Source organism: Callorhinus ursinus, unplaced genomic scaffold (assembly GCF_003265705.2).
Source record: "Callorhinus ursinus isolate GAN/ISIS: 27379988/994484 unplaced genomic scaffold, GSC_fseal_2.0 scaffold74, whole genome shotgun sequence".
In the NCBI taxonomy this organism is placed as follows: domain Eukaryota; kingdom Metazoa; phylum Chordata; class Mammalia; order Carnivora; family Otariidae; genus Callorhinus; species Callorhinus ursinus.
Window position 1 is genome coordinate 4,070,609 of NW_027397136.1, and position 27,858 is coordinate 4,098,466.

The window sequence follows — 27,858 nt, forward strand, 5'->3', positions numbered from 1 at the left end:
CCACTCCAGTAACACTCAGTTTGTTTCCTGAGATTAAGAATTCCTCATATCAGTGAGGTCATGTGATACATGTCTTTCTCTGATTGACTTATTTCACTCAGCATAACACCCTCCAGTTCCATCCACGTCGTTGCAAATGGCAAGATCTCATTCCTTTTGATGGCTGCATAATATTCCATTGTGTATATATACCACATCTTCTTTATCCATTCATCTGTCGATGGGCATCTTGGCTCTTTCCACAGTTTGGCTATTGTGGACATTGCTGCTATAAACATTGGGGTACATGTACCCCTTCGGGTCCCTACATTTGTATCTTTGTGGTAAATACCCAGTAGTGCAATTGCTGGATCGAACGGTAGCTCTAATTTCAACTGTTTGAGAAACCTCCATACTGTTTTCCAGAGGGGTTGCACCAGCTTGCATTCCCACCAACAGTGTAGGAGGGTTCCCCTTTCTCCGCATCCCCGCCAACATCTGTCGTTTCCTGACTTGTTAATTTTAGCCATTCTGACTGGTGTGAGGTGGTATCTCATTGAGGTTTTGATTTGGATTTCCCTGATGCCGAGTGATGTTGAGCACTTTTTCATGTGCCTGTTGGCCATTTGGATGTCTTCTTTGGAGAAATGTCTGTTCATGTCTTCTGCCCATTTCTTGATTGGATTATTTGTTCTTTGGGTGTTGAGTTTGATAAGTTCTTTATAGATTTTGGATACTAGCCCTTTATCTGATATGTCGTTTGCAAATATTTTCTCCCATTCTGTCGGTTGTCTTTTGGTTTTGTGGACTGTTTCTTTTGCTGTGCAAAAGCTTTTTATCTTGATGAAATCCCAATAGTTCATTTTTGCCCTGGCTTCCCGTGCCTTTGGCGATGTTTCTAGGAAGAAGTTGCTGCGGCTAAGGTCGAAAAGGTTGCTACCTGTGTTCTCCTTTAGGATTTGGATGGACTCCTGTCTCACGTTTAGGTCTTTCAACCATTTGGAGTCTATTCTTGTGTGTGGTGTAAGGAAATGGTCCAGTTTCATTCTTCTGCATGTGGCTGTCCAATTTTCCCAACACCATTTGTTGAAGAGACTGTCTTTTTGCCATTGGACATTCTTTCCTGCTTTGTCAAAAATAAGTTGACCATAGAGTTGAGGGTCCATTTCTGGGCTCTCGATTCTGTTCCATTGATCTATGCGTCTGTTTTTGTGCCAGTACCATACTGTCTTGATGATGACAGCTTTGTAATAGAGCTGGAAGTCCGGAATTGTGATGCCGCCAGCTTTGCTTTTCTTTTTCAGTATTCCTCTGGCTATTCGGGGTCTCTTCTGGTTCCATACAAATTTTAGGATTATTTGTTCCATTTCTTTGAAAAAAGTGGATGGTATTTTGATGGGGATTGCATTGAATGTGTAGATTGCTCTAGGTAGCATTGACATCTTCACAATGTTGATTCTCCCAATCCATGAGCATGGAACGTTTTTCCATTTCTTTGTGTCTTCTTCAATTTCTTTCATGAGTATTTTATAGTTTTCTGAGTACAGATCCTTTGCCTCTTTGGTTAGATTTATTCCTAGGTATCTAATGGTTTTGGGTGCAATTGTAAATGGGATAGACTCCTTGATTTGTCTGGGAGAGAGAAAATCTTAAGCAGGCTCCACTCCCAGCACAGAGCCCGATGTAGGGTTCAATCCCATGACCCTGAGATCATGACCTGAGCTGAAATCAAGAGTCACACACTTAACTGACTGAGCCACCCAGGCGCCCCCGGATTCTGTCACTGACTTCTAATGTATTCTTGCAGAGATAGTCAATGAATATAAAGATATAAAATTTTATAGGATTTTTTTAAAATTCAAAAAAATCTTGGGACCTGACTTATAAATGAGGGTGTTAAATAGCCTGTGAGAATACTGTAAGGGCCTGAAGCGCTGCCTTGGGCATAAGAAGGAGGTTGCTCAGCAGGGGGTAAGGGAATTTCCTCAAATGCAAGCTGTGCATTCAAATGGCCTGAAACAAAGGCAGCACTACAGAATGAATAAAACATTGGGCTGGGAATCCAAAGACTCTGGTTCGGATTCTTACTCTGCCATTAATTAGCTGGGTGATTTTAGGTAAGATTCTTAAGCTCTGTGGGTCCCACTATTTCATCTGTAAAATGAGGTCAGATTGGATAACATAATAGAATGTGGGGATCTGAAAGTATGGAAGTTAGAGCTGAGATGGAGGTGCACTGAGGAAGGCTAGGGTGTTGTTCAGTCTGGGCCTCAGAGGCTGGTAGGATCTTGGTGGAAGGCTCTCAGTCCAGGGCATGCCAACCTACCCAAGACCATGTGCTCCCATATCCATGACAGTGGCTTCATCTAGCCGTGATTGTCAGTAAAGGTGGGAGAGGCTAGGGAACCTTACTTTCCCCACCTCTGCCTGAAGTATGCAGTGGATTAACCTCTTAGGAATCCTGTTTTGGGAATGTCCCCAATGGTTGAGAGTCACTGGTCATGAACTTTGTAGGCTGAGAAATAGTTTGCTAAAAGCAGCCAAAGTTCATAAGTCTCATGAGGATTGGTTCATACTAACCGATATCATAAGTGATGAATCTAAACCGGGGGATTAATTTACTAATTTCTAATGAACTATATACCAGAATCAGCTGATCATCACAATCCTATCAGATAAGTCTGTGGGACGTTTACAATTAGAGAAGTGGCCTGGTAAGTTTGAAATCAGAGCAAGTAGAGTTTGTAAAATGATATTTATGATAAATATCATTGTGTGATCGTATAATTAATTCATCTCTTCTAAAGGGATACACCTGCCAACGGAATGAGATAGGTGAGTATCTGGCCAGGCCACTCCCTGCCTTGGATGATACTAGACACACAAGATAACTCTTGCTTTAAGTTTTATCTTACCTTATTTCCACACAGACCATTTCCCTTAACTCATTCTTTCATTGTCCAGGTTTCAGTAGTACTGAGTAGGTTAGTTTCTTTCATATTTGTCTTTTTTCCCATGATAGTATAATCTTAGGATTTAATGTTTAAAAATCCTAGGTTTACAGATAATTTATACATGGCTATTTTTGTCCTGTATAGATTTTTGAACAGCTTTATTGAGATCTAATTCATATACTGTAAATATACACCCAGTTAAAGTGCACTAATGATTTTAGACCTTGTATCATATGGAATCATACTTGGTCATTTGTGTCTGGCTTCTCTGACTTAGGAAGAGGTTTCATCCATGTTGTTGCCTCTAGCAGTGCTTCAGACCTTTTTATTGTTGAAAGACATTCCTAGTTGTGGCTACACCATATTTTGTTTATCCATTCATCAGTTGACCAGCATTGGGGTTGTTTTCACTCTTTGGCTATTACTGGTAATGCTGCTTTGAATATTCGCGTACAAGTTTCTGTGCAAACATGCTTTCATTTCTCTTGGCTGATGTATCTAAGTATAGGTATCCCAAGGCATGCCTAATATACCTCGGGTAATAGGAGTGGAGTTCCTGGGTCATATGGTAATTCTCTGTTTCACATGTTAAGGAGCTGCCAGACTGTTTTCCAACATCATTGAACCATTGTACACATTCCTACCAACACTCTCTGGGGCCTTGTTTCTCCACATCCTTGTCAACACTTATTATTATTGTCTGTCTTTGATTATAGCTATTTTAGTGGGTACAAAGTGGTATCTCGCTGTAGTCTTGATTTGCATTTCCCTAATGACTAATGATGTGGAGCATTAAAATGTATTTAGTGGCTCTTTGTATGTTCTCTTTGGAGGCATGGAGAAATGGAGAAAACCCATTTTTAAATGGGGTTATTGTCTTTTCATTGTTAAATTATAAGAGTTCTTTATATAGTCTAGATCCAGGTTTCTTATCAGAAATATTATTTGTAGGGCGCCTGGGTGGCTCAGTCGTTAAGTGTCTGCCTTCGGCTCAGGTCATGATCCCAGGGTCCTGGGATCGAGCCCTGCATCGGGCTCCCTGCTCAGAGGGAAGCCTGCTTCTCCCTCTCCCACTCCCCCTGCTTGTGTTCCCTCTCTCACTGTGTCTCTTTCTGTCAAATAAATAAAATCTTTAAAAAGAAAAAAGAAAGGAAATATTATTTGTAAATATTTTCTTTAGTTCTGTGGGTTGTCTTTTTACTTTCTTGATGGTATCATTTTCAGCATAGAATTTTGATTTATTTTTTCTTTTGTCTCTTGCACTTTTGGTGTTGTATCTAAGAAACATGCCTGCCTAAGGTTATAAAGACTTTTGCTCCTGTGTTTTCTTCTAAGAGTCTTACACTTCCTATGATTTGTTTTAAGTTAATTTTTATATATGGTGTGAGATGAGGTTCCAACTTCATTCTTTTGCATGTGGATATCCAGTTGTCCCAGCACCATTTATTGAAAAGATATTCTTTCTCACTGGGTATATTTTGCTTTTATTTTTACTAGTTTCATTAGGGTACTCTTTTTTCAGGGTATGTGGACACCTTAGCTGGCTACAGGTGGTAAAGATTTTTAGAACAGTGATGTTCCTCAGACGCAGATGCACGGTAGATGGAGAACATTTATGCCATCTGGTGGACAACAGATTAAAATACAAGATAGTCCTTTTGGGTCAGGTTGCCCATCTATTTGTACCTGTCGTTCTAAGAGAGGTGGTCATCGGTGTACTAAATTGATATTTTAAGAAGTGATTTAAAAATTTTAGCCTTATCTTCTTATGATCTCACTTTGTATGCCAGGAAGATTATTTTTAGCCAAACTATTAGATCTCAGGCAATCATTCTGATCTTGCTGGCTGTACCTTGTGGTCAGCCAGTCTATCCCAGGAACGTCAGACTATAACCAGCCCACCAGCTCTAGGGAGTCTTTGTGGAAAACTGAGAATCAGTGATGTCAGGCTGTCATTAATTTGAGGCTTGCCTGAGCTTTATTATTTTATAAAATGAAGCCCTTTGTCAGAATCCCTGCCCCCCCAATCTAATCTCCTTTATTTCCTCACTTATTTTGGAATTACCATTCAGTATTTTGCTCCCAGGGAATGATAATAGGATGTACCACCACATTCTGGAGAAGATGGATTCTTTGAGTTATTGTTCAGTTTCCGAGGGAACTGTGAAATTTAAAGGCTTATGTGACACTTAAAAACAGTCCTGAAAGCAACATATTTTGATTGCATTTAGGGCATCAGACTGTCACCTGCGGCTCTCTTCCTGACTTGCCCATCCTTTAACGTTGTTTATGCAGCCTCCTTGGCAGCCTTTTAGGGAAGGTAAACCATAAATGAAATATGAATTGACATTGTTGTATTGAAGCTCAATTAACACCTACCTTCTCCCTCCTCCAAACTATGTGAGGATGATTAGAATGCTAAATCAGGTGACACTTTTCACCAAGACGGCAATTTGGTAGATATTTTATAATTGTGTTCTTGTTTACAAACTTGGACAATTGTGGGACATATTTAGTGCTGTAATATAGTAGCTATAGCCCTGGAGTTCACAGCTCAAATCTACGGTTATTTGTTTGTTGTTTTCCCTCAAGTTGTTGATATAAATGAGTTTGACCGGTGTTGAAGTTGACAGAGAAAGGCTTCACCAGATACATTCACAGGATCACTTTGGCCGAGAGTCTAGTCTGCCCTTTACAGGTCTAAAAACTTGGTTTTGTCAGTGAACCTAAATGTAACCAGGTCCTTTGGCACAAACTCACAACAGTCAGTTATGAAACTGGACACTAATTTATTAATTTACAATGAGAACTCCAGCTTTTCCAGTATACACTCATCTCTGCTGGTCATGATTCCCTGTTCCCGGAAATATGATACCTAAGAAGTTAATTGACAATTAGAAGGCTGATTGGTAAGCAGGGAATCTGAGGAAATGAAATTAGTAGTCCCGAGGGACATTTCATCAAGGCCGAAACTATATAAGCCTTACATAGTTTCCTGTCCACAAAGAGAATAAGCTATCCCAGTAAACAGAATACTCTTGTCTACTAGATTCAGCATTTCTCTGTTTTTGGACAGGTTGGATAACTCTGCCAAATTCTTGTTCTTTGGCTCCCCTTTTCTGGACCAATACCCCTATTGTTTTTTTTTCTTTTCTTTTCTTTTCTTTTCTTTTCTTTTCTTTTCTTTTTCTTTCTTTCTTTCTTTCTTTCTTTCTTTCTTTCTTTCTTTTCTTTTCTTTTCTTTTCTTTTCTTTCTTTCTTTCTTTCTTTCTTTCTTTCTTTCTTCCTTCCTTCCTTCCTTCCTTCCTTCCTTCCTTCCTTCCTTCCTTCCTTCCTTCCTTCCTTCTTTCCTTTCCTTTCCTTTCCTTTCCTTTCCTTTCCTTTCTTTCCTTTCTTTCCTTTCTTTCCTTTTTTCTTTCTGAGAGAGAGGGAGGGAGAGTATGATGGGGGGAGGGGCAGAGGGAGAGAGAAACTTAAGCAGACCCTCCCCCCACCTGAGCGTGAAGCCTGATGTGGAGCTCCATCTCATGACCCTGAGATCATGACCTGAGCCAAAATCAAGAGTCGGGCACTTAACTGCACCACCCAGGCACCCCAGATGTCCCCTTTTCCATAGGACATTGTTCTTTACATATGTTAACAAAAGGACTAGCTGTGGCCTGTGTTTTTGCTTCCTCGGTTGTTGCCAGTTATGAGACTATATGAGGCTAGATAACTGGCCACATAGAGCAGATGTGGCAGTTTCTCATGTCTCTCTGTTTCATATTTCCCATCTCGTCAGCATATCCCCTATGCGAGACTTCACAGTTGCTAGAAGAACCGTATCAGCAAGTTCTGTGGGGAAAAGCTCATCATAGCCAATTATATATTTTGTGTTCCTTTTACATTATGGTCCACCTATTCATATTAATTCATTAGTTTCAAAATAGTCTCAGAAACTTCAATTATTCCTTCCTAGCTTGCTCTAACCTTTATTCTTTCTTGACAGGATAGTCCATTTGGGCACATTATCTTAGCTCCTAGTCTGTTCTCTTATTCACAAGGTTGGGCAAAGAATAGTTCTGTTTCTTCTGTGTTCTCTAAATTTATCCACAAGCTTTCATCGGCCCCATTGTGGAAAAACATATTTCCTTTCCTACTGATAGTCTCACCCCTTGGAGTTACTCTTCTTTCTAGTAGCACTTTTTAAAAGCAGTATCAATGAAAAAAAAATAGATAGTTTTTGCCCAAGAAACACTAAAATAGGTTATAATATCTTTGCTTTAGAATCATGGCTTAATTTTTTAGCTTGGGGCTCGGCACTTTCCTATTCTGAAATATGTCAGATCCATAATTAATTTCTAGGTATTATAAGCTCTTATTTGCCAAAGCTTAAAAATAATATATGTGCTAGTTTTCATCTTGTTGGATTTTTTTCTCATAGTCTCTCATGCTTTTTTCCCTGATTTTCCTTGCTACCATATTCTCTATGTCACTTTTAGCCACAGCTTTGATTGCTTTCTATTTGGAATGTTCCAACTGTAATTTTTTCCCTTTTTATCCTTGGCCCAGATTTGTTTGATTTCTAATTATGTAAAAATGAGCAAGAAAGCAAAACTTACTGCTCTGTGGCTGACTGAAATAGGAAAATAATTTGAGGTTTAGAGAATAATAAGTTTTATTTTTTCTCTCAATTATAAAATTAAGAAAGTTTAGAAAAAATATAGAAAACTAGAAAAAGGGAGAAAAATCCATATTCTACCACCCAAAGTAATCACCATTACTGTGTTTCTTCATCTTTTCCCCTATGCATAACTGTTCATATATTTTAAACTCTTGACCATGCTTGGTTAATAATATAATTACTATAAATACTTTATTTTATTTTAAAGATTTTATTTATTTATTTGAGAGAAAGAATGAGAAAGAGAGAACATGAGTGGGGGGAGGGTCAGAGGGAGAAGCAGCCTCCCCGCTGAGCAGGGAGCCCGATGCAGGGCCCCAGGATCAGGAGCCGAGCTGAGGGCAGTTGCTTAACCAACTGAGCCACCCGGGCGCCCTGCTATAAATATTTTAAATAAACTGGATCATGGTCTCAGCTTGGCTAGAAATGCATTTGTATCATTTTAAATAGATCTTTAAAGGTGTTTGGTAAATATTTATTAAATGAAGTACGTGAATCCTTGTCCCTCTCTGTGCCTCAATTTTCCCATGTCTCAAGCAGGATAAACTAGTTTACAAGAGGTTTGTGAGGATTAGTGAAAAACTGTAAATGTTCAAAGCAGCTAGGTCTTGTCATAACTCTCCTGGCTATAATATCACATTTTTTTTCCTAGAGAGCACTGCTAGAAAAGCAGCAGAGAAGAAAGCGCTTTGAGCCACTCATGGTACAGCCAAATCCAGAAGTAAAGCTATGTCGATCGAAGCCAAGAGGTAGAAAGGAGCAAACGCCTTTGGTGGAACCTCATACCCCACAGTACGATTTTATCCTACAAGGTGTGTGTTTAGGCAGCATCTCTTCCCACTAGGGTACAGTTTTCATAAACCTAGGAGAAGGCAGGAAGATTCTCAGATGGACCAGAGGGACAATATTAGCATCGTTGCTAGGTACCTTCATAAATTTTCATAATCACGTTCTGGGTCTTTGAATTAAAATAAAAGCAGTGGTTTAATTAGTGGAAGATACCTTGAAGTTTGTGTCCATCTTAGAGCTATTGTTTTCATTGCCAAATGAATTAGTCCAGAATGGCCTATTTAAGGAACTTACAGTCTTGACTGTCACATCATGGCAGAGTTAACCATGATGCTGGGAGTCTAGAGAGCACCCATTCTTCCAAAAGATAGGACTCCATGGACCACGTGAGGTGGTGTGCTGTTGACTTGGACAGGATCTGAACTTTGGCGGACCTACTTTGTTTTCACGGTCTCATTCTTTAATTTCTAAAGCATGACATCAAGTATATTTTATTTAGTAACAGTCAGAACATGTTAATAAAACGAACACCAGTCTGAGTTACTCTACTAACAAACGTCCGCGTGGATGTTAAGGAAGGAGAAGTGAAATGCTTTGGTGGTTCTTAATTCTGATCACATACACCAAAACCACCCTGCCAAATAACAGATAATACTTTCCTCTTTTTTCCTCTCTTTTGGACCCTAGGCATTGATGGTCCAGTGGCCCTCTTGAAGCCAGATGCTCAAGATTTGGAAACCAAACTTCATGTTCTCTCAGTAGGCTCTTCTGCTACAGATGAGGATACAGAAGGAAGTGTTGATGGGGAAAGCACTTTGGAGACTGTGTCCAAGCCAGATCTCCAGGAGATTCTCCAAAAACATGGTGAGGATTGGTAATGATTGTAAGGCAGTTAATCGTCTTAGCCACGTATAATAATCTTTTCCTTTCCTTTCTTTCATTGCCGGTTAATGAGCTAGATGATTCAAAACTGCTTGGAATATGGCTTATGGCTTTACAGAGGGGACAGTATTAGGTATCTTTGACATCTGAGAATTGACTGTTGTCGACCACGGTAGTATTTACCCTATTGCCTGAGAAAAATAAGATAATTACATATAAATTATCAGCAGCATTAGCTACTATATGTGGCTATTTCTTTTTGACATTTTATTTTAGTTCCCACTCCTTTCCTTTAACAAAGTTGCCACTCAACACCCCTACTCAGCCTCCATTTCACAGTTTTTTTTTTTTTTTTTAAAGATTTTATTCATTTAATTGACAGAGAGAGACACAGTGAGAGAGGGAACACAAGCGGGGGAGTGGGGGAGGGAGAAGCAGGGGGAGTGGGGGGGGGGAGAAGCAGGCCTCCTGCTGAGCAGGGAGCCTGATGTCAGGGAACCTGATGTGGGACTCGATCCCAGGACCCTGGGACCATGACCTGAGCCGAAGGCAGACACTGAATGACTGAGCCACCCACGTGCCCCTAAAGGGGACTCTTGAGTGGAAAGGAAAGACTAAAAATGAGGTAGGAAACACAAAAGCAGTAAAAAATATTTCTGTAAAAAATCAGTTAAGGAACTCACAAAATTAAAGGATGTAAAATATATACCTAAAATTCGGGGAGGAGAGGAGTAAAGAATGGGTTCAAACTTAAACGACCACCAATTTAATATAGATTGCTATATGCTATATACAAACTTAATGGCAACCACAAATCAAAAACCACTAATAAACATGCAAAGAATAAAGAGAAAGAAATCCAAATATATCATTAAAGAAAACCAGCAAACCATGAAAGGGAGAAAGACAAGAAAGGATTAGAGAAAAATCTTCAGAAACAACCACAAAACAAGTAATAAAATGGCAATAACATAAAATTTACCATTTTAGCCATTTTATTAAGTGTACAGTTCAGTGACATTAAGTACATTCATGTTGTTATGCAACTACCACCACAGTCCATCTCCAGAACTTTTTCGTCTGTATCGCTGATAACTCTGTATCGCTAAGTAATGACTACTCTAGATTTCTCATATAAGTGGAATCATACATTTGTACTTTTTAAAAATATTTGTTCTTTTGTGACTGGCTTATTTTACTTAGCATAAGGTCCTTCAGGGTTCACCCATGTGTAGCCTGTGTCAGAATTCCATTCCTTTTTAAAGCTGAGTAATAGTCCATTGTATGTATATGCTACAATTTGTTTATCTGTTCATCAGTTGATGGATATTTGGGTTGTTTTCCCCTTTTGGATATTGTGAATACTGCTGCTGTGAACATTGGTGTACAAGTTTGTTTGAGTCTATGCTTTCCATCCTCTTGGTACATACCCAGAAGGGGAATTGCTGGATCCTGTGGTAATTCTATATTTAAATATATGGGGAACCACCATACTGTTCCACAATGATTGCATCATTTTACACTGCCACCAGCAATCCACAAGGGTTCCAATTTCTCCATATCCTCGCCAATACTTATTTTCTGTTTTTTTTGATAATAGACATCCCAGTGCTTTTTAGTGTATCTCATTGTGATTTTGATTTGCATTTCCCTAATGATGAGTGCTGTTGAGCATCTTTTCTTTTTTTAAAAATTTTATTATGTTATGTTAGTCACCATACAGTCATCATTAGTCATCATTAGTTTTTGATGTGGTGATCCACGATCCATTGTTTTCATTTAACATCCAGTGCTCCATGCAGTATGTGCCCTCCTTAATACCCATCACCATGAGCATCTTTTCATGTGCTTATTGGCCATTTATATATCTTCTTTGAAGAAATGTCTATTCATATGCTTTACCCATTTCTGGGTAAAGGGTTATTTGTTTTGTTGTTTGTTTTGTTGTTGTTGCTGAGTGTGTGTTGTAGGAGTGCTTTATCTATTCTGGGTATTAATCCTTTATGGAAAGGGAAAACAAAGGATAGATCTGAGTGAGAATACGAAGATAGAATTGTCAAAATTTGGATGAAGTAGCTATGTTTTAATCAGAAGAGCTGGAATGTTTTACACAAGAAAATTAAAATTATATTTGGTTCGACGATTTATTTTTTAAACCAGTGTTGGCAGTTTTTGACAGTTCTTCCTTTCTGCCAGGTATCTTAAGTAGTTTGAACTTTGATGAAGAGGAGACCGATGGAGAGGAAGAAGGGAAAAAATTATGTCATTCACCATATTCAGAGGCAGAGAGACTCAATTCTGCATCCAGCCAGAAATCAACCACAGTATGTAGTTCTGAAACTTCTTCCTGGGGAACTATTTCCCAAATGTATCTCTAGTATTTAAACATGATTACTGAATGAGGGTTCCTTCAAAAGACTGAAGCTCAAATTTAGACTTGAAGTTCATGACCTCCCTAATTTCTTGTGTCTCAAGCCAGCTCTTGTGAAGTTATATCCCACTTTTGTACTTTGCTCCTTCATTACTCCCAATATTCACATACTTATTTAACTTCGCAGAGTTTCCCCTTATTTTGTCAGAAGACTAGAGACATTGGGGTAAATCACAAAATTATTTTGCCCGTTGTTTCTGGAAGAGAATAAGAAGTTTTCTGATTCCACCTCCTACTGCTCATGTATATGGCTGTTCTTTCAGGATGCGGGAGCTTCCGGTACTGCAGCCCAACAAACAGATAACCAGCTGGGAGAAGTGGAGAACTTAGAGGACTTTGCATATAGGCCTGCCCCTCGGGGGATTACAGTCAAGTGTCGGATAACCAGGGATAAAAAAGGAATGGATCGGGTTCTCTTCCCCACTTACTATATGCACTTGGAAAAGGGTGAAAATCGGAAGGTATGAGAACTGATTCTTAAGACAGATCTTGAGATAGAGGGGGAGAATGTTGTGGGACTAGATTGTTGAAGGATGTTGGAATAGGAAAATAGCACTGGTTTCAGACCAAGTCAGCAACTCCCAGTTACTGTGTTCTGTCTTCAAAGAGCTCAGAGTCTCAGAGGTAAAATCTACCCCACCCCAAAGAAAAAGAGTTTTATCCAGAATATAAGAAAATGGAAGAGAATATTTGAATGTAATTATTTGCACCTCTATCCTATTTTTTGATGGAAGGGAGGGTGTTACTGTGTGTTTTTTGGTTTTTATTTTAATTATGGTGGAACATGACACTGTGCAAGTTTTAGGGAATAGGGGAACTGGAAATAGAGAAGGACATGCGAGTGAAATGTCTTATTTCTCACTCTAGAAATTCTAATTTACTTCAAACACAAATTTGAGGCAATTTAATACTTGCTAATGAACACTGTATTTTGTTTTGCTACCGAGTCTAAATGGATGATATTAAGAGCATAGAAAGGAGATGATGATTGATACCATTCTTATTATAACTGCTAATTTATTAAGTGTTTATGATGAACCAGGCATATGCTAAGTGCTTCCTGTATATATTATCTCCTATAATCCTTATCACAACTTTGTAAGAGAGGCTGTCTTATCCCTGCTTTATAGATGAGTAACTGGGGCTTAAGGAGTGACATACCTGCCCCAAATCCCACTGATAAGTGGCAGAGCCAGAGTCAAACACCTATCTGTTTGATCCCACAGTCCCTTCCTTAGCTGCTGCCATTCTCCTGCTTCCCTGTTGTTGTCCAAATCTAGTAGGTTTGGGAAGGATGCACAAGTGTGACAGTATTCATGCCACTGAAGTCACAGGTGTTTAAAACAACATATGGGGCACCTGGGTGGCTCAGTTGGCTGAGTGTCTGCCTTCAGTTCAGGTCATGATCCCAGGGTCCTGGGATCGAGCCCTGCATCAGGCTCCCTGCTCTGCGGGAAGCCTGCTTCTTCCTCTCCCTCTGCTACTCCCCAGGGAGCCTGCTTCTCCCTCTCCCTCTGCTGCTCTCTCTCTTTCTCTCTTTGTCAAATAAATAAATAAAATATTTTTAAAAAATACAAAAAGGAATATGAGGAAAGCAGCTGCGGTAAAGAATGGGAAGAGTGGGTGTCCAGTGTCCTGTCGCTCCTGAAGTTGGAAGGACCCTTCCTTGCCAAATTGGATGAAGCTTTTTTGAAAAAGCCACTGGAGGTTTTAGGGATAAAGTTGTACCTAGTTGCAGTAGCCGCCCCCCCCCCCCGCCAATGTTTTGCTTTCTGTGGTTTCAGTCACCTGCAGTCACTGCCATTTGGAAGCAGATAGGCCCTTCTTCTGACATAGGTTCGGCAGGTCAATAGTAGCCTAACACCCCCTCTCTTCATCTCATCACATAGGCATTTTAAAATCTCACATCAGCATGAGAAGAAGGGGAGTATAGTACAGTGAGATATTTTGAGAGAGAAAGACCACATTCATATAACTTTTATTATAGTATATTGTTAGAATTATCATGTTATTGTTGCTAGTCTCTTGCTATGCCTTATGTATAAATTAAACTTTGTCATATGTATGTACAGTAAAAAACAGTTTGTAGAGCATTCAGTAGGCATCCACAGGGGGTCTTAGTGGATAAGGGGGGTCTATTGTATATGGAGAATCCAGCTAAGTGAATTTTGAAAGTTGTACAGTAGGAAAACCCTGATAGTGAATTCTGAGAAGCATTATAAGGGTTAGAAAAAGAGATAAAGCCCCCAAGATTGGTCTTCTCCAAGAAAGCACCAAACGGCAGATGAGACCGGTGCCTCTGGAGGCCCTGGGATGGGAGGCCACATGGCTACATGGCCTCCATAGCCGTCAAGGCCAAGGAGCTCATGGCAGCAAGAGCAAGGGTGAGGAGTGGATGCCTCTCACCAGCCTGAGTTGTCTGGGCAAGGACATGAAGTTCAGGTCCCGGGTCCGCCTGCCCATCAGGGAATCTGAGGTCATTGAGGTTTTCCTGGGATCTTCCTTCAAGGATGAGGTTTTTGAAGATCATGCCATTGCAAAAACAGACCCATGCTGGTGGGCAGACCAGGTTCGAGGCACATGTTACCATCAGGGATCACAGCAGACACATGGGTCGGTGTTAAATGCTCCAGTGAGGTAGACACTGACATCTGTGGGACCATCATTCTGGCCACGTTTTCTAGTCCCAGTGCAGCAAGGCCTCTGGGAGAACGAAATCAGCAAGCTCCATACCATCCCTTGTAAGGTGACTGGATGCTGCAGCTCTGAGCTGGTGGGCCACATCCTCAGCCCCGGGGGCCGTGGCACCATGTGGGCTGCTCTACCTCCACGGGGGACTGCATAGCCACCCTGGGCAACGTCACCAAGGCCACTTTGGATGCCATCTCCAAGACCTACAGCTGTCTCATCCCCACCTCTGGAAAGAGACCATGTTCACCAAGGCCCCCGTCAGGAATTCACTGACCGTCTTGTAAAGACCCATACCAGAGGTTCTGTGCAGAAGACCCAGGCTTCTGCTGTGGTCACCACATAGTTTGTATACAAGAAAAATGAGGGTGAATTAAGCCTGTTAAAAGCAAAAAAGACCAAAAGAGTGACTGCTTGGTACATGATAGGCACTTGTTAAACATTTGTTAAGTGAATAGTTAGACCGTGGTGGTTCTCTTGATATTTTTGACTGACATTTTTTTCTTTTTCCAGGTATTTCTTCTTGCAGGTAGGAAGCGGAAAAAGAGCAAAACATCCAACTACCTTATCTCCATTGATCCAACAGATTTATCTCGTGAAGGGGGAAGTTATATTGGCAAACTCAGGTGAGAGCAACCTTGTATCACTGACCTATTCTTTCTGATATTTTTATTCCTGTAGTTTCAGAGCAATCTGTATCTTTTTTTACAATGAGTATGTATTGATATTGTAATCTTAAAAAAAAAAAGTTAAATGAAAATCTAAGTCCCTTCCTTTAATTTTAATGAGAGATCTTTGAAACAGTGGTGATGAACATTTGGAAAACAGGCAGATGGGCTTCCATTCTGTTCCATACCTGTCCTAGATTTGTATTTGTGCAGGAGAAAAAAATATGGATCATCAATGGTAACTTTTTCCTTTTGATTCTAGATCCAACCTCATGGGGACCAAGTTCACAGTTTATGACCATGGTGTTAGCCCAACCAAGGCCCAAGGTCTGGTAGAGAAGGCCCATATCCGGCAGGAGCTGGTAGCCATTTGTTATGTATGTGCCATTCTCATAATGCACTCTTTTCGCGAGTCTTTTCCCTGATTTCCTGGGTGTTCTGCTGGCACTTTAAACAACCAACACTGAACTCACGGTCTTCCTCCCAAGCTTGTTGCTATTTCTGTGACCCTCCTTTTCTGTTGCTGGTTGCTTTTTTCTCTGTATATTCAAGTTTTAATCATTTACAAATTGCCAAGTTTGGTTCAATTTTTTTTTTTAACATTTCTTGTCTTACCTGCTCTTTCATTTTCCTAATGCCATTTTATTAACTTGGTCTTTCATCACCTTTTACCCACTGGCCAGAGGTTACAACAAAGTAGACTGATCTCTCTCTCTCTTTCTTTTTTTAAGATTTTTAAGATTTATTTATTTGAGAGAGAGAGTGAAAGAGAGAGCACAAGCAGGGCGAGGGGTAGAGGGGATCATGACCTGAGCCAAAGGCAGACGCTTAACTGACTGAGCCACCCAGGCGCTCTTATTTATTTATTTTAAAATACTTTACTTATTTACTTGAGAGAAAGAAGAGCATGAGGGGGGAGGAGGATCAGAGGGAGAGGGAGAAGCGGAGGGCCCCCCCCCCACAACGTGGGGTTCAATCCCAGGATCCCGAGACCATGACCTGAGCCAAAGGCAGATGCTTAACGACTGAGCCACCCAGGCACCCCAAGATTTACTTATTTATTTGAGAGAGAGAAAGAGAGAGCACATGTGTGCACATGCACACGTAAGTGGGGCAGAGGCAGAGGGAGAGAATCCCCAGGTAGATTGCGCTTAGTGCGGAGCCCGATGCTAGGCTCCATCTGAGGACCCATGACATCATGACCTGAGCCAAAACCAAGAGTCGGATGCTTAACCGAATGAGCCACCTCAGTGCCCTAATGTAATGAATTTATGTATGTGTATATTGCAAAATGATCATCACAGTAAGTCTAGTTAACATCCATTACCACCCATGGTTACAGTTTTTTTTCTTGTGATGAGAACTTTTACAATCTACTCTCTTAGCAACTTTCATATATATAATACAGTATTATTTTTTTAATTTGCATAGCTAACACACAATGTTATATTAGTTTCAGGTATACAGCTTAGGGACTTGATGGGTTTATACATTATGCTATGTTCGTCACCAGAATAGCTACCATCTGTCCCCATACATCACTATTACAATACTGGTGACCATATTCCTTATGTGCACATAGGCATTTGAATTTTTTACCTCCTGGTACAGGCCCTATGTAAATTAAGCTATAATTCTCATTGTATATCATATAGTGCCATGCCCTCATTGGGAAATAAATATTTATTGATGATGACAAATTTGGACAGTTTGCTCACAATTGTCTCAAATTTCACTTAAGACTCAAGAGTAAGAATAAAGTTTCAAGCCAATAGAATCTGTTTTAAATTCAAGTGTTCACATTAGGTTTAAAAGGAGGTACAGTATTGCTTTTCTTTTTTTGAATCCCTGTCTCTCTTTGTTTATGTGCAGTAAAGAAATAAAATCGTTTTTGGTGTTTTTGACATCATCTTTGGACATTTTACATGCCCAAGAAAATCTTGTGTTAAGAATGTGGTCTCTTTTTCCTTTCTGTTCCTGAGTCCCTGCCTTATTCTCCTATCTTCCAGGAAACAAATGTACTTGGATTTAAAGGTCCTAGGAAAATGTCTGTGATCATTCCAGGGATGAATATGAATCATGAACGGATCCCCTTTCAGCCACAAAATGTAAGTAAGAACATATTTAATCAGCAAGGGAGTCTGAAGGATAAGAATACAATACAGACAAGATCAATACAGAAAAGTATTGATTCTTGGAGAACCCCAAGTTGGGAGTATGGCTCATACTCTTCTTTAGGAGAGTGATCACTGCAGAACAGCAGGGTAAGTTGCAGAGTAGTTGCAAAAGTGGTTGATTTGAAACTGCTTAGTCTGCAAGAGAAATGCTAGATAATCCATCAGAATTTTAAAATCTGCCTTAACTTTTGGCTTTCTTTATTCCTGCTGTACCCTTCCTGAAACGGAGAAAATACTCCTCTACTCCACCTTCTACCTCACAGTGTTGAGAGCGAATGATTTCCTATGGTTCTTAGTACAAAGCAATGATTTTCTCATCAAACAGGAGCGCGAGAGCTTGCTTTCCAAATGGCAAAAGAAAACCATGGAGAACTTGATTGAACTGCACAATAAGGCCCCAGTCTGGAATGATGACAACCAGTTGTACATCCTGAACTTCCATGGCCGGGTCACTCAGGCATCTGTGAAGAACTTTCAGATAGTCCACGAGAATGACCGTAAGCCTGCAGGAAGGGTTGGGCAGGAATAGGAGGAAAGATGTTCTTACACGGTGGGGAAATGAGCACTTCCTATCATTGACAGGAAGTTCTATTCAGGGGAGAATTATTTAAGAAAGAAATTATTTCTTTGGAAAGACTAAAGTGCAGTTTTATTTATTTATTTTTATTTTTTAAAGACTTATTTTTGTATTTTGGGGTGGAGGGGCAGAGGGAGAGGGAGGGAGAGAATCTCAAGCAAGCTTCATGCCCAACATGGAGCCACACATGGGGCTCGATCTCACGACCCTGAGATCATCACCTGAGCCAAAATCAAGAGTCAGACGCTCAACCCACTGAGCCACCCAGGCGTCCCTAAAGTGGCAGTTTTAAAGTAAAACCTCTGAACCACTGTTTGGGAAGTAGATGGAATGGCCCCCACTCAGTAAAGGTTCCTTGGTATGTCTAGCCCTTGGAGCTTGTGCTGTTCCCTCCTCTGGCCCTTTCATGTTAGTCCAGGGTCGTCTCCTGCTCTCTGAGAGGAATAGTAATAGAAACTTGGCTCATGGTTAGCACACACTCTTGTCAGTGCCTCTTGCCATTCTTCTCAAGGTTTCCCATTTTAAAGAGATCTGGTGATTGTCTGACCTATTTGGAGGATTTTTCCCTGTATCGTAAGTAGGCTTTTCCCCAGTACAGCTCCATTACGTTCTAATGTCCTAATTTCTTTCTATTTCTAGCTGACAACATAGTCATGCAGTTTGGACGTGTGGCAGAAGATGTGTTCACCCTGGACTACAGCTACCCGCTGTGTGCACTTCAGGCCTTTGCCATCGGGCTTTCTAGCTTTGACAGCAAACTAGCACGTGAATAAGAGAAACAGCAGGTGCCAAACTTTCTCACTCAGAGCTTTCAGGAGCGGATAATTGCCTCCTCTGCTTTTGCCCCAGAACAATGAAGAGCGACAGCCTGCCCCTTGGGGAGTAATCCCCGAATGTGTGTGTGTATATGTGCGTGTGTACATGTATATAGGTGTATATGTACACATGCACATATACACACACACTCAACTTCTCTGGGTTTCACAGACCTGGTTAGGGGCCATAGCTTCATATGGGTGAGAAATGGTTCAGAGCACAGAAGGTTCCTGTCCAGGAACCTTTTGTATGCTACAGAAATAAAAGATAATTTATATAAAAATGTGAGTGTCGCCAGTCTTCTGTGCGAAGTCCCATCCCTTAGGGAGTTCCTGCAGTCATGTTCTGGAATAATAATTTTCATCCTGTGAATTTCATCCTGTGAATCAGGATGCTATCATCCCAGGATAGCAGGAGTCTGCAGACTCAGAAGTCTGTCTCATCATATTCATGACACCAAGAATTTTCTAGATAGATGATGGAGCCAAGAACTGAGCCAAGAGGGGGCCGCAGAAGGGTGGGGTTTATATTGTTCTAGATACCTGCACTAGTCAGCCTCCTGGATCATCATCATCTTTTTTTTTTTAGGGACATCTCCTTTTGAATTTTTTTTTATTTGATTTATTTTTAAATAGGCTCTACACCCAGCGTGGGGCTTGAACTCACAACCCTGAGGTCAAGAGTCATGTGCTCTATCAACTGAGCCAGCCAGGCACCCCTCCTGGATCTTTGTTGGCATCACTTACTGATTCAATATCTAAAACTGAAATAGACCCTGTCTCTTGCCTCTGAGTGTTCACATTTTAGAGCTACCTCACAGAGACAAGTTGAAAAAAATTATGTGTTCACAAATCTTTACTAGGCCTTCCTGCTCTTATCAGTGTCATAGTGAAAATGAGTCACATGGAAGGAACCAGGAAGAGCGTAAAAATCAGGATGAGAGCTGGAGTCAGAGTTCTTAGGGCTTGGTTTTTCTTTTTCACATGGTTCTTTTTGGCTAAGGTGGACGGCTGGCTAAACAGATTATTTATGACACAATTTTTTGTATACTTTTCAGTGACCAGGAGTAATATCAGTGCTTCAATGGGCATCAACATGAAAGATACCAGCAAGTGGTTTTTAAAAATCTAAAACAGGCCTACAAAAGGTTCTTTTTGATCAGAAGTTTAGCAGATCACACAACTAGCATCAATCTAAATGCCTTTAGACAGCATTATAGGTACAGAAATAAAGCAATAGTTTGATTGAGGCCAAATCCCAGGGTTTTGAACCCTTTTCTGCTGGTGATTTGCCATGCGCCTCTTTCCTCCTCTATACATTGAGAGGTTTCAAACTATATGATCTTCAGTTCTTGCATATGGTTCTCCCCACTCATGCAGACAACAATGTGGAATTCCTCTACTTGTATTTGGAATTGAACTCTCTGGTTACCTTCTGGACAGCATCTTGCCTTTCATAGCTGAAGATAATGCTGGGAGGAGTGCCAGAGATCCCAGGAAAGGACCACGGATGCTTAAGCTAAGCAACTGGAGAGGGCAGATTCTGAATGTCTTTGGTGGGAGATTCTGGAATGGCAGGAGTGCACGATGTGGGAGAGGCAGGATCTGGTGCTGAGGAAGTGCAGGACCTCTGGGCTGCTTTTCCCCAACCACTGGAGATATCTTGTTCCACTGAGAAATCCCTGGGAAGTTGCAAGCTGCCCTTCTCCTCAGCTTCCAGCTCCCCATCTAGATATAATGGCTCGCGCATAAGTACTCATGCCATATGCCTAAAGGCTGCTTCCCTCCATCTGTAGCCCTGTTTTCATCTTCCCCATGTGAAACTCAGCTAGGGGCTTGCCAGGGACTGGCCAGATCCTGTCCCACCCCTCAGACACATTTCTTGATCAATTGCCTATTGATCATTTTGCCTTCTCTCCCCGCTTTAGTTGCCTAGTTGTCATAGTCAATGTATATTCCTTAAAAGTCTCACAAACTCCTCTCATCTGCAAAAAGCCAGGGATACCACAATAAATGAAGGATTTGCCATTGGTGCTCAGAATTTAGGCAAGCCTTAATTAAACCACAGATGGGTTCGTGGCACCACCTACCGACTGAGGATGCACATTACAAGTGCATTAAAATGAAAAGCACAGATTCTGTAATCCAGAGGAGGAAGTCACAAAGGGCTCAGTGACTTCAACACCTGGACCATGTTATCACGTATTTACAAAGCACACTTGTGCTTCGGTGTGACTCTTCTGAAGGTCTGAGAACAGTAATACTTCTGGAGTTTAGAAGCCAGTAGAGGTATTCCAAGTAAAATGCCGGCACTTGGTATAGGATTGTGGCAAATATCAGTATCACTTTTACTAACATCCTTTTAAAATGGAGTGATACATTTAAGATGACATTTTTAGCCATGCAGTTATAGAAAATGGTTTATATACACTCAGAAAGAAATTCTAGATGGTTTTCCAGGGCCTATAATGAGAGGAAAGAAAAACAGAATAGTTTAACTGGGAAACTAAACATCCAGGTTCTAGTGTCAGCCCTGACCTGACCTCACATTCCTTACTTTGTACCCATATCTCTATTTCTACATGAAGGAACAGCTTAGGCAAAAAATGCCCCTGATGTTAGTGGAAATTTTGGAAATACTTCAACTATGAAATGGGCCTCCCTGATTTTTTTTGGCTCTTTTGGTCCATCAGGTCCAAGCTCCTTTCACAAGGTTCTAGGACTATGGCCCAAGAGTCTGGAGGGCAAGAAAAGAGAGGAAGCCCCAGAAAGGGCAAAGCTGGTGGGGGCCAAGGTGGGAGTGGGAAATTTCCTGATCTATTACCACCATTTAATACACGTTTTGGTTTAAAATGCTGGTTCTCAAGCCTCAGAGTTTTAACATCTAGTTAGGTACTATCTACCCAGATTCTGTCCCTTATGATTTTCAAAGATTCAAAAAGCACCAGTACTTTTCTGTAGTCTGGGGGCGGGAAGGCTAAAGAGGAAGAATGATCTGAGAGGAGAGTGGCAGGCAGAGGAGGGCTAGGAATTAGATCGAGATTTTAAAAATGGGGTGAATATGTCATTTCTAGGGTATACATGTACATCAGGACAAACTACATCCATATAAGATAGAAATTTGGCCTTAAAAAATATGTCCTCATTTTGTCTTGAATCAATTTTATGTTGTTCTGTATCAGATATATAGAGACACGAATTCTAAATATTAATAATTTCATATGGTTTAAAAGAAACTTTAAAAACTACAATGAAAGCATCTGCCCATATCTGTCCCCTTCTTTTTCCCTTGCCCTGTTCCCCTCCTGTAGTTAACTCTTTTTAGTTTCCTTCTAGTGTATCTTACTAATATTTCGTTATGCAAAAATAAATGCATCTGTAAGTCCCCAACCTTTGTGCACAAAATATGTATAGCATACTATATACTCAGTTTGACAGCTTGCTTACTATACCCTGGAGACAATCCCCTATCAGTAAATGCACACCTTCCTCATCCTTGTTTACGCTCCACAGTATTTCACTGTGGGAAGTACCGGTGTTTTTAATTAACTCCCTCTGTATGGACAATTTGCACATTAAGAAATTTTATCAGGGGAGGAGGGGGAGAAAAAAAATTGTATCAGTGTGTTTTGAGGATATGCAGTGTTCCAGGGACCCGTGGTACCTATTTTAATCCTCTTCTTTTTCACTCTTCACACTCAGTCACTACCACAACGTGACAGCTTTACACTGGGTGCTCCCATGGCCCTGAATGCTTCCCTTAGCTCTGCAAGTGTTCTCTGCCGGCCTGCTAAGCGGCGCCTGGAGGGTGGTCCATGGCCACGCTGTCCCACACCTTAGCCACTAGTTGTGTGCCGTTATTTACATTTAAATTAATCAAAATGAAATTCCGTTCTTCAGTCCAGCTAGCTACACTTCAAGTTCTCAGTGGCCACAAGTGGCTAGTGCCTACCATGCTGGACAGTGCAGATAAAGAATGCTTCATGTGGAAATTCCTTGTCTAGCTCCCTCATTCGACCGTTAGTATCTCGAGGGGCAGGGATGGGGATTTTTCTCTGTTTCTCCTTGGTGCTTCCCTAGCACAGTGCCAAGGACGTCATCCGTGTTCAATAAATGTGGAGTGGGAAAATGAGTGATGAGGACATGGGGCTCACGGTCTAAGCGTGCCCAAGGTTACAGTCAGCATGCGCCTGAGCTGTTATTTGAACCCAGATGGTTTAGGTGCCCAGTAAGGTCATAATGACTTATGTTAATTTTCAAAATATTGAATCTGTAGCTACTGCAAATGAAATCTGTAGCTGAATAAGACCGCAGAAAGCTTTTCCTTCCTTTCGATTTTTTTTTTTTTTTCTGGAAGTCTTGGATATCTGAACCTAAAGATCCCCTGGGAACCTCAGAGAAACTTGCAGGTGAGAGTTGGGTGGGGAAGGCCCCAAGCGCTAGCCTCTGGAAACCAGTGGTTTGTTTCAGCCTGTAAATACACTGGATGAGTTTGCCAGGGCTGCCATAGCAAAATACCACAGACTGGGGGGCTTAAACAGAAGTTGACTTCTCACAGTTTTGGGAGCTAGAAGACAAAGATCAAGGGGTTGGCATGTTTGGTTTCTCCTGAGGCCTCTCTCCTTGGCTTGCAGATGGCGGCCGCCTTGTGTCTGCGCGTGGCCCCCCTCTGTGAGTGGTCTGTGTCCTTCCTGATCTCTCTCCTTATAAGGGCACTGGTCAGCTGAGATGAGGGCCCCCCTAAAGACCTCTTTTTTAACTTAATCACCTCTTTAAAGACATTATCTCCAGATCCACTCACACTCTGAAGTACTGGGGATTAGGACTTCAACGTGTGAATTTGGGGGAGACACAATTCAGTCCATAGCATCTCCTTAGTTCCCTAGATAGACTTAGAGTCAATCCTCTTTCACATTTATCTTTGACAAAGAGAGAACAGAACTAATATTCCGTTTATCAAATTAAAGGCTGCTTTTATTTGATAAAGACTGCAAACACCTTTGGTAAAGTTCTGCTTTGTTCTTCAGAACACAAAGATGCACTTCGGTTGATATGGAGTGAGAAGTCTTAAGGAAAAGCAAACAGAAGTATGGAGAGGTTGAAAAAGGAAAAGGAACCTGAGTGCTGGGGGACCACAACCACAGGAGGAACTCAGTCCCATAACAGCGTTGCAGGCGGGCGGGGGGCATGCTTTGGAGATATCTGAAAAGTGCCTTTTACCTAGCGGCTAGGGAATGATTCTCTCTTTGGCAACTTGTTATTAGGCCATTAAATTCAGTTGCGGGTGGTTTTTAAAAAAAGATGTGGTGAAATTAGGGAAGGGTTAGATATACAGTACTAGTCACACTTTCTCCCCCACTGTAAAAGTACAAGTTTGTTGCATATAGGAGGCAGAAGAATAAAATGCAGAAGAATGAAGGATATAAAGAATAACACCTGAAACTAATGTAACATTGTGTGTCAACTCTACTTCAATAAAAAAATACAGAATGAAAATGAGAGGGCACCTGGGTGGCTCAGGCCGTTGACCGCCTGACTCTTGGTTTCAGCTCAGGTCATGATCTCAGGGTGGGGAGACTGAGGCGGGAGTCTGGCTCTGCACTCAGCAAGGAGTCTGTTTGAGATTCTTTTTCCCTCTCCCTCGCCCATACACCTCCCCCTTCTTGCTTGTGCCCACGTTCTCTCTCTCTAATACATAAATGAAATCTTTAAAAAAAGAATGAAAATGAGAAAATTAAAAAATCCCGTTAATCTTCAACATGTCAGAGGTAATCACTCTAAAATACTTTTAAATTTATTTTTCAAAAACAGTATCATCCCACATATACTGCTCTTGGAATCTGTATTTCCATTTACATCATGAACAATGTTTGTTTTACTTTAAAAAATCTTGTTAGTAATAACTGAAAAGAATTCCATCATATAGATGTGGTTGAACTTGTTTAAAACATACAGATAATTTAACTATGACCATGCAGGTTGGAAAAAAAAATTTATTAAGGGAGTGGAAATAATACCAAACTACACGTGATAAAAGTAATTAATATAATTTTTGACTGTAATTTTGGAGTATAGACAACACAAATACCCCCCCCCCCCCCCCCCCCACCCGCCCCCCCCCCCCCCCCCCCCCCCCCCCCCCCCCCCCGCCCGGCACCACTCACCATGAAGCCTGGCTGAGATGTAGCTGTAGGACTGGGTGGGGTGGTCTGCTTCACTAAGAAGTGAGTTGAGCTGTGGATTATATGGTGTCATTTGAGGGGACCCATATGCATCTCTTCGAGCTTGATTCGGACAGATGCAATACTTCCACCAACAGATTCATTCCTGAGGGTCACTGAAAGAGGGTCCTGTCCCTTCAGAAAGGCATGTGTGTAAAATCAGTCAGTCTTGAACCTTCAGAATTTCTATGTCTGATAACTATAGCCAGAAGGACCGCGACAGCTTGGGAAATGAGATTCCTGAAGGCGCAGAGCTCTCTAGAAGCCTGTGAGGGTGTGGACCAGGAGTCTGAGCTCCTGAAGGCACGCTATTCCAGCCTGTATCATTTAGGGTCTCGGCTAGTTAAGATTTGGAGGGAATTAGCCAACCCGATCTCCGAATTTCCTCTCAGCAATCTGGGCTGGACGTGACACTCCCAAGGTTGCTTTATTGTCTCCGCTCTGGACCCTGTTCCTCTAAACCCTCTGAACCTTGGCTGGACTCAGCTCCCAGTTAACCTATTTCTCCTTGCATTTGAATTCTTATCTCCGTGAATGGTACCACCGATTGTTCAGTTGTCAAAGCTTAGTGAGTTTTGTTTCCTCTCTCACCCTCACAGCCAACCTAGTTACCAATTGTTGATTTTGCCTGGGGACTGTTTCTGAGACCCTCTCCCTTGTCAAGCTCAGGAGCACGGCCTGAGCTTTGGGCACTCCGACTCTCCAATCCAGCCCAACACCGTGGCCAGAGGGGTCTTTCTAATGGTCCTACTGATTATGTCACACCTGTGTCAAAATGGCCTTTCCGATGCCCAAACTCTTGAGCGTGGGATAGGATGATCTTCACAAGCTGGCACCCACTTATTGTAATCTATTCTTCCAGCACGCCAGTTTACAAGACTTTTCCTAAACACCCTGTGTGTACATGCTGCTATACCTTTGTGGGTCTTCCACCCTTGAGTTGGTAAGTTCTCATCCTTCGAGGGCTGGAGCAAATGTCGCCCCTGTAACTTAGAGTTCATTGTTCCTTCCCTTGGGTTCCCTGTGAGCTCTGTATAATTGTCTTCCCACCTAAACTGTGAACTTCCTGAGGGTAGTGACCTGTCCCTTGCACCTAGTATGGTGCTCCAAGTCAATAGACACTCAACAAATAATTATTGCATTAGATAGCCATTGTTTAGTTTGTACTTCCTTTGGTGCCTATATACTGCCCTGCAGTCTTTTCATGTATATGAGGTGTGACCAAGCCCTGATGTGACTCATTATTTAATAAGCATACCAGAATTTATGTAATCAAATCAGAGCTGCTTCCCTCAAAGTCTTCACCTTATGAGACTGGATATTTCGTCCAGTGATGCTGTCATTGCTCAAAACACCTTTGGAGCACCTCTCTTGGAAATAACTTTGGCATGTATAGCCCTTTCTTTTCAATCTCCTCTGTGGTAGCTTTTTGGTTTCCATTTATTCAACATTTATTATGAGCTTATCTATCCCACGCACCAAGCTGGTGCTGGGGGAAAGATAAGATAAATCAGACGTTTACTCTGTCTTCAAAGAAGTTTCTGTTTGGTAAGGGAGATAACGATCTGGACAGCCACGGCAATACAAGGTGAAGTGATAATGCTCCCTCCAGGTTGGATCTGATTTTTGGAAAAAGCCAAAAGTCCTTTGGTTTCAGCCTCCCAACAAGGTGAAAGACAGAGAGGTATGTGATAACACTGCTTTAAGCCAATGTGTTTTCAACACTTCCAAAAAGGAGCCCAGTGCGTTTCCAGCACCCCTCTCCCCAACAAGAGAGTAAACTATCTGGTACGTTCGTTTCAAACCCAGTCTCCCACTTTGTGGCAATGCTCTTCTACATACGGAGTCTTCCCAGCTACAGCTAAGCTCTTTGAGGGCAGGTGCTGAGGTCTTATTTTCATTTTTGTTTTCACAGCATCTAGGGGACACACAATATATGTTGGATAAATATTCATTGAGTTACTGAGCCCAGAAGGTGTCTCCCCGTGCCACACGGACTTCACATAAGAGTCTCCTCTCCCCATGTGCTTTATATATGCTCTTGGTAGGGACAGATCCTCAAGGGACAGACAACGACCGAAAGGACCAATGCCGGGGAGGGCACGCGTGGGGGCACTGGCGGCGGATCTGGGACTAGAGCCCGCGAGTTCCTGCTTCCTGGTTCCCTGGAGCGAGTGTCCTTTGGTGGGAGCCGCGGGGAAGGGAGCAGCCCTTCCTGCGCGTCGGGCGCCCGCCCCTTCCCCGGCCTCCCAGGGACTTGTGCGGAGCGGCGCCGGCCGGGGACGCCGAGGGTGGCAGGGACGCCGAGGGTGGCAGGGCCACCCACAGGACACCCCCCCACCCCGGTTATGAGGAAGGTTTTCAGCTCCTGGGAAAGACAGTCGGAGACTCGGCCAGGAGAGGCAGGAACCGGGGGGCTCCGGGAGGACGAAGAGAGTCGCGGCCGAGAGATCCAAGGGAACGTCTGGGCGCCGGGGAGCGGCGGAGGCCGCGTCCGAGCCGAGGGGTCCGCGCCGCCCGGCCGCCGTCCCGCCGCCCCGCCGCGCGCGCACCTCCCCTCCCCCGCCGGCCCCGCCCCCGCCCGGCCGCCCCCTCCCCCCGCGGCCCAGTCTCCTCCCCGAGGGGCCGGGGGCAGGGCCGTCCCTCCCTCCGGCTCCCTCCCTCCCTCAGCTGCGCGCATCTCATACCAGCCCTCATTCCGCACATTCCAGGCTTCCTCCTTTCAAACTCCAGGCCAGGGGGCGGGCAGGGCCCGAGCTCCCGGCTCCCGCCGCCCGCGGCCGCGTCCCCCAGGTGAGTGGCGCCCGCCCCGCCGCCGCCGCCGCCGCCGCCGCCGCCGCCCCGCCTCGCGCGTCCTCCCCCCCCCACCCCCCCCGCAGCGCGGGCCCCTCGGCCGCGTGCGCCGCCGCTCTTTTCTTCCCCCCTCGCCCTTCCCGCCCCGGACCTCTCGGCCCGGCCGGCGCCCCCGCTGCCCTCCCTTCCGCCGCTGGCCCCGGAGCTCCCTTCCTCTCGCC

The 27,858-nt window shown here is 42.6% G+C and overlaps 1 protein-coding gene and 1 long non-coding RNA gene across 3 annotated transcripts in view; one reads left to right on the forward strand and one right to left on the reverse strand.

Annotated features, from left to right (window-relative positions):
• Positions 1-18,907, forward strand: part of TULP3 (TUB like protein 3) — a 58,859-nt gene extending 39,952 nt beyond the window's left edge. For both annotated transcript variants that reach the window (XM_025851994.2, XM_073886954.1), the window contains 9 exons: positions 8,249-8,408; positions 9,073-9,249; positions 11,464-11,591; positions 11,962-12,159; positions 14,900-15,012; positions 15,317-15,431; positions 17,064-17,162; positions 17,557-17,728; positions 18,448-18,907. In XM_025851994.2, coding sequence (XP_025707779.1) covers positions 8,249-8,408; positions 9,073-9,249; positions 11,464-11,591; positions 11,962-12,159; positions 14,900-15,012; positions 15,317-15,431; positions 17,064-17,162; positions 17,557-17,728; positions 18,448-18,581 — 1,296 coding nt within the window. In that variant the 3' untranslated portion in view covers positions 18,582-18,907. The remainder of the gene's footprint in view (positions 1-8,248; positions 8,409-9,072; positions 9,250-11,463; positions 11,592-11,961; positions 12,160-14,899; positions 15,013-15,316; positions 15,432-17,063; positions 17,163-17,556; positions 17,729-18,447) is intronic.
• LOC141371492 (uncharacterized) lies at positions 17,598-27,659 on the reverse strand. The gene is made up of 3 exons (XR_012376485.1): positions 27,532-27,659; positions 24,788-24,979; positions 17,598-17,734 (listed from the first exon to the last, which is right to left on the reverse strand). It is a non-coding gene; the product is annotated as an uncharacterized lncRNA (long non-coding RNA).
• Positions 27,660-27,858: the final 199 nt, after the last annotated feature.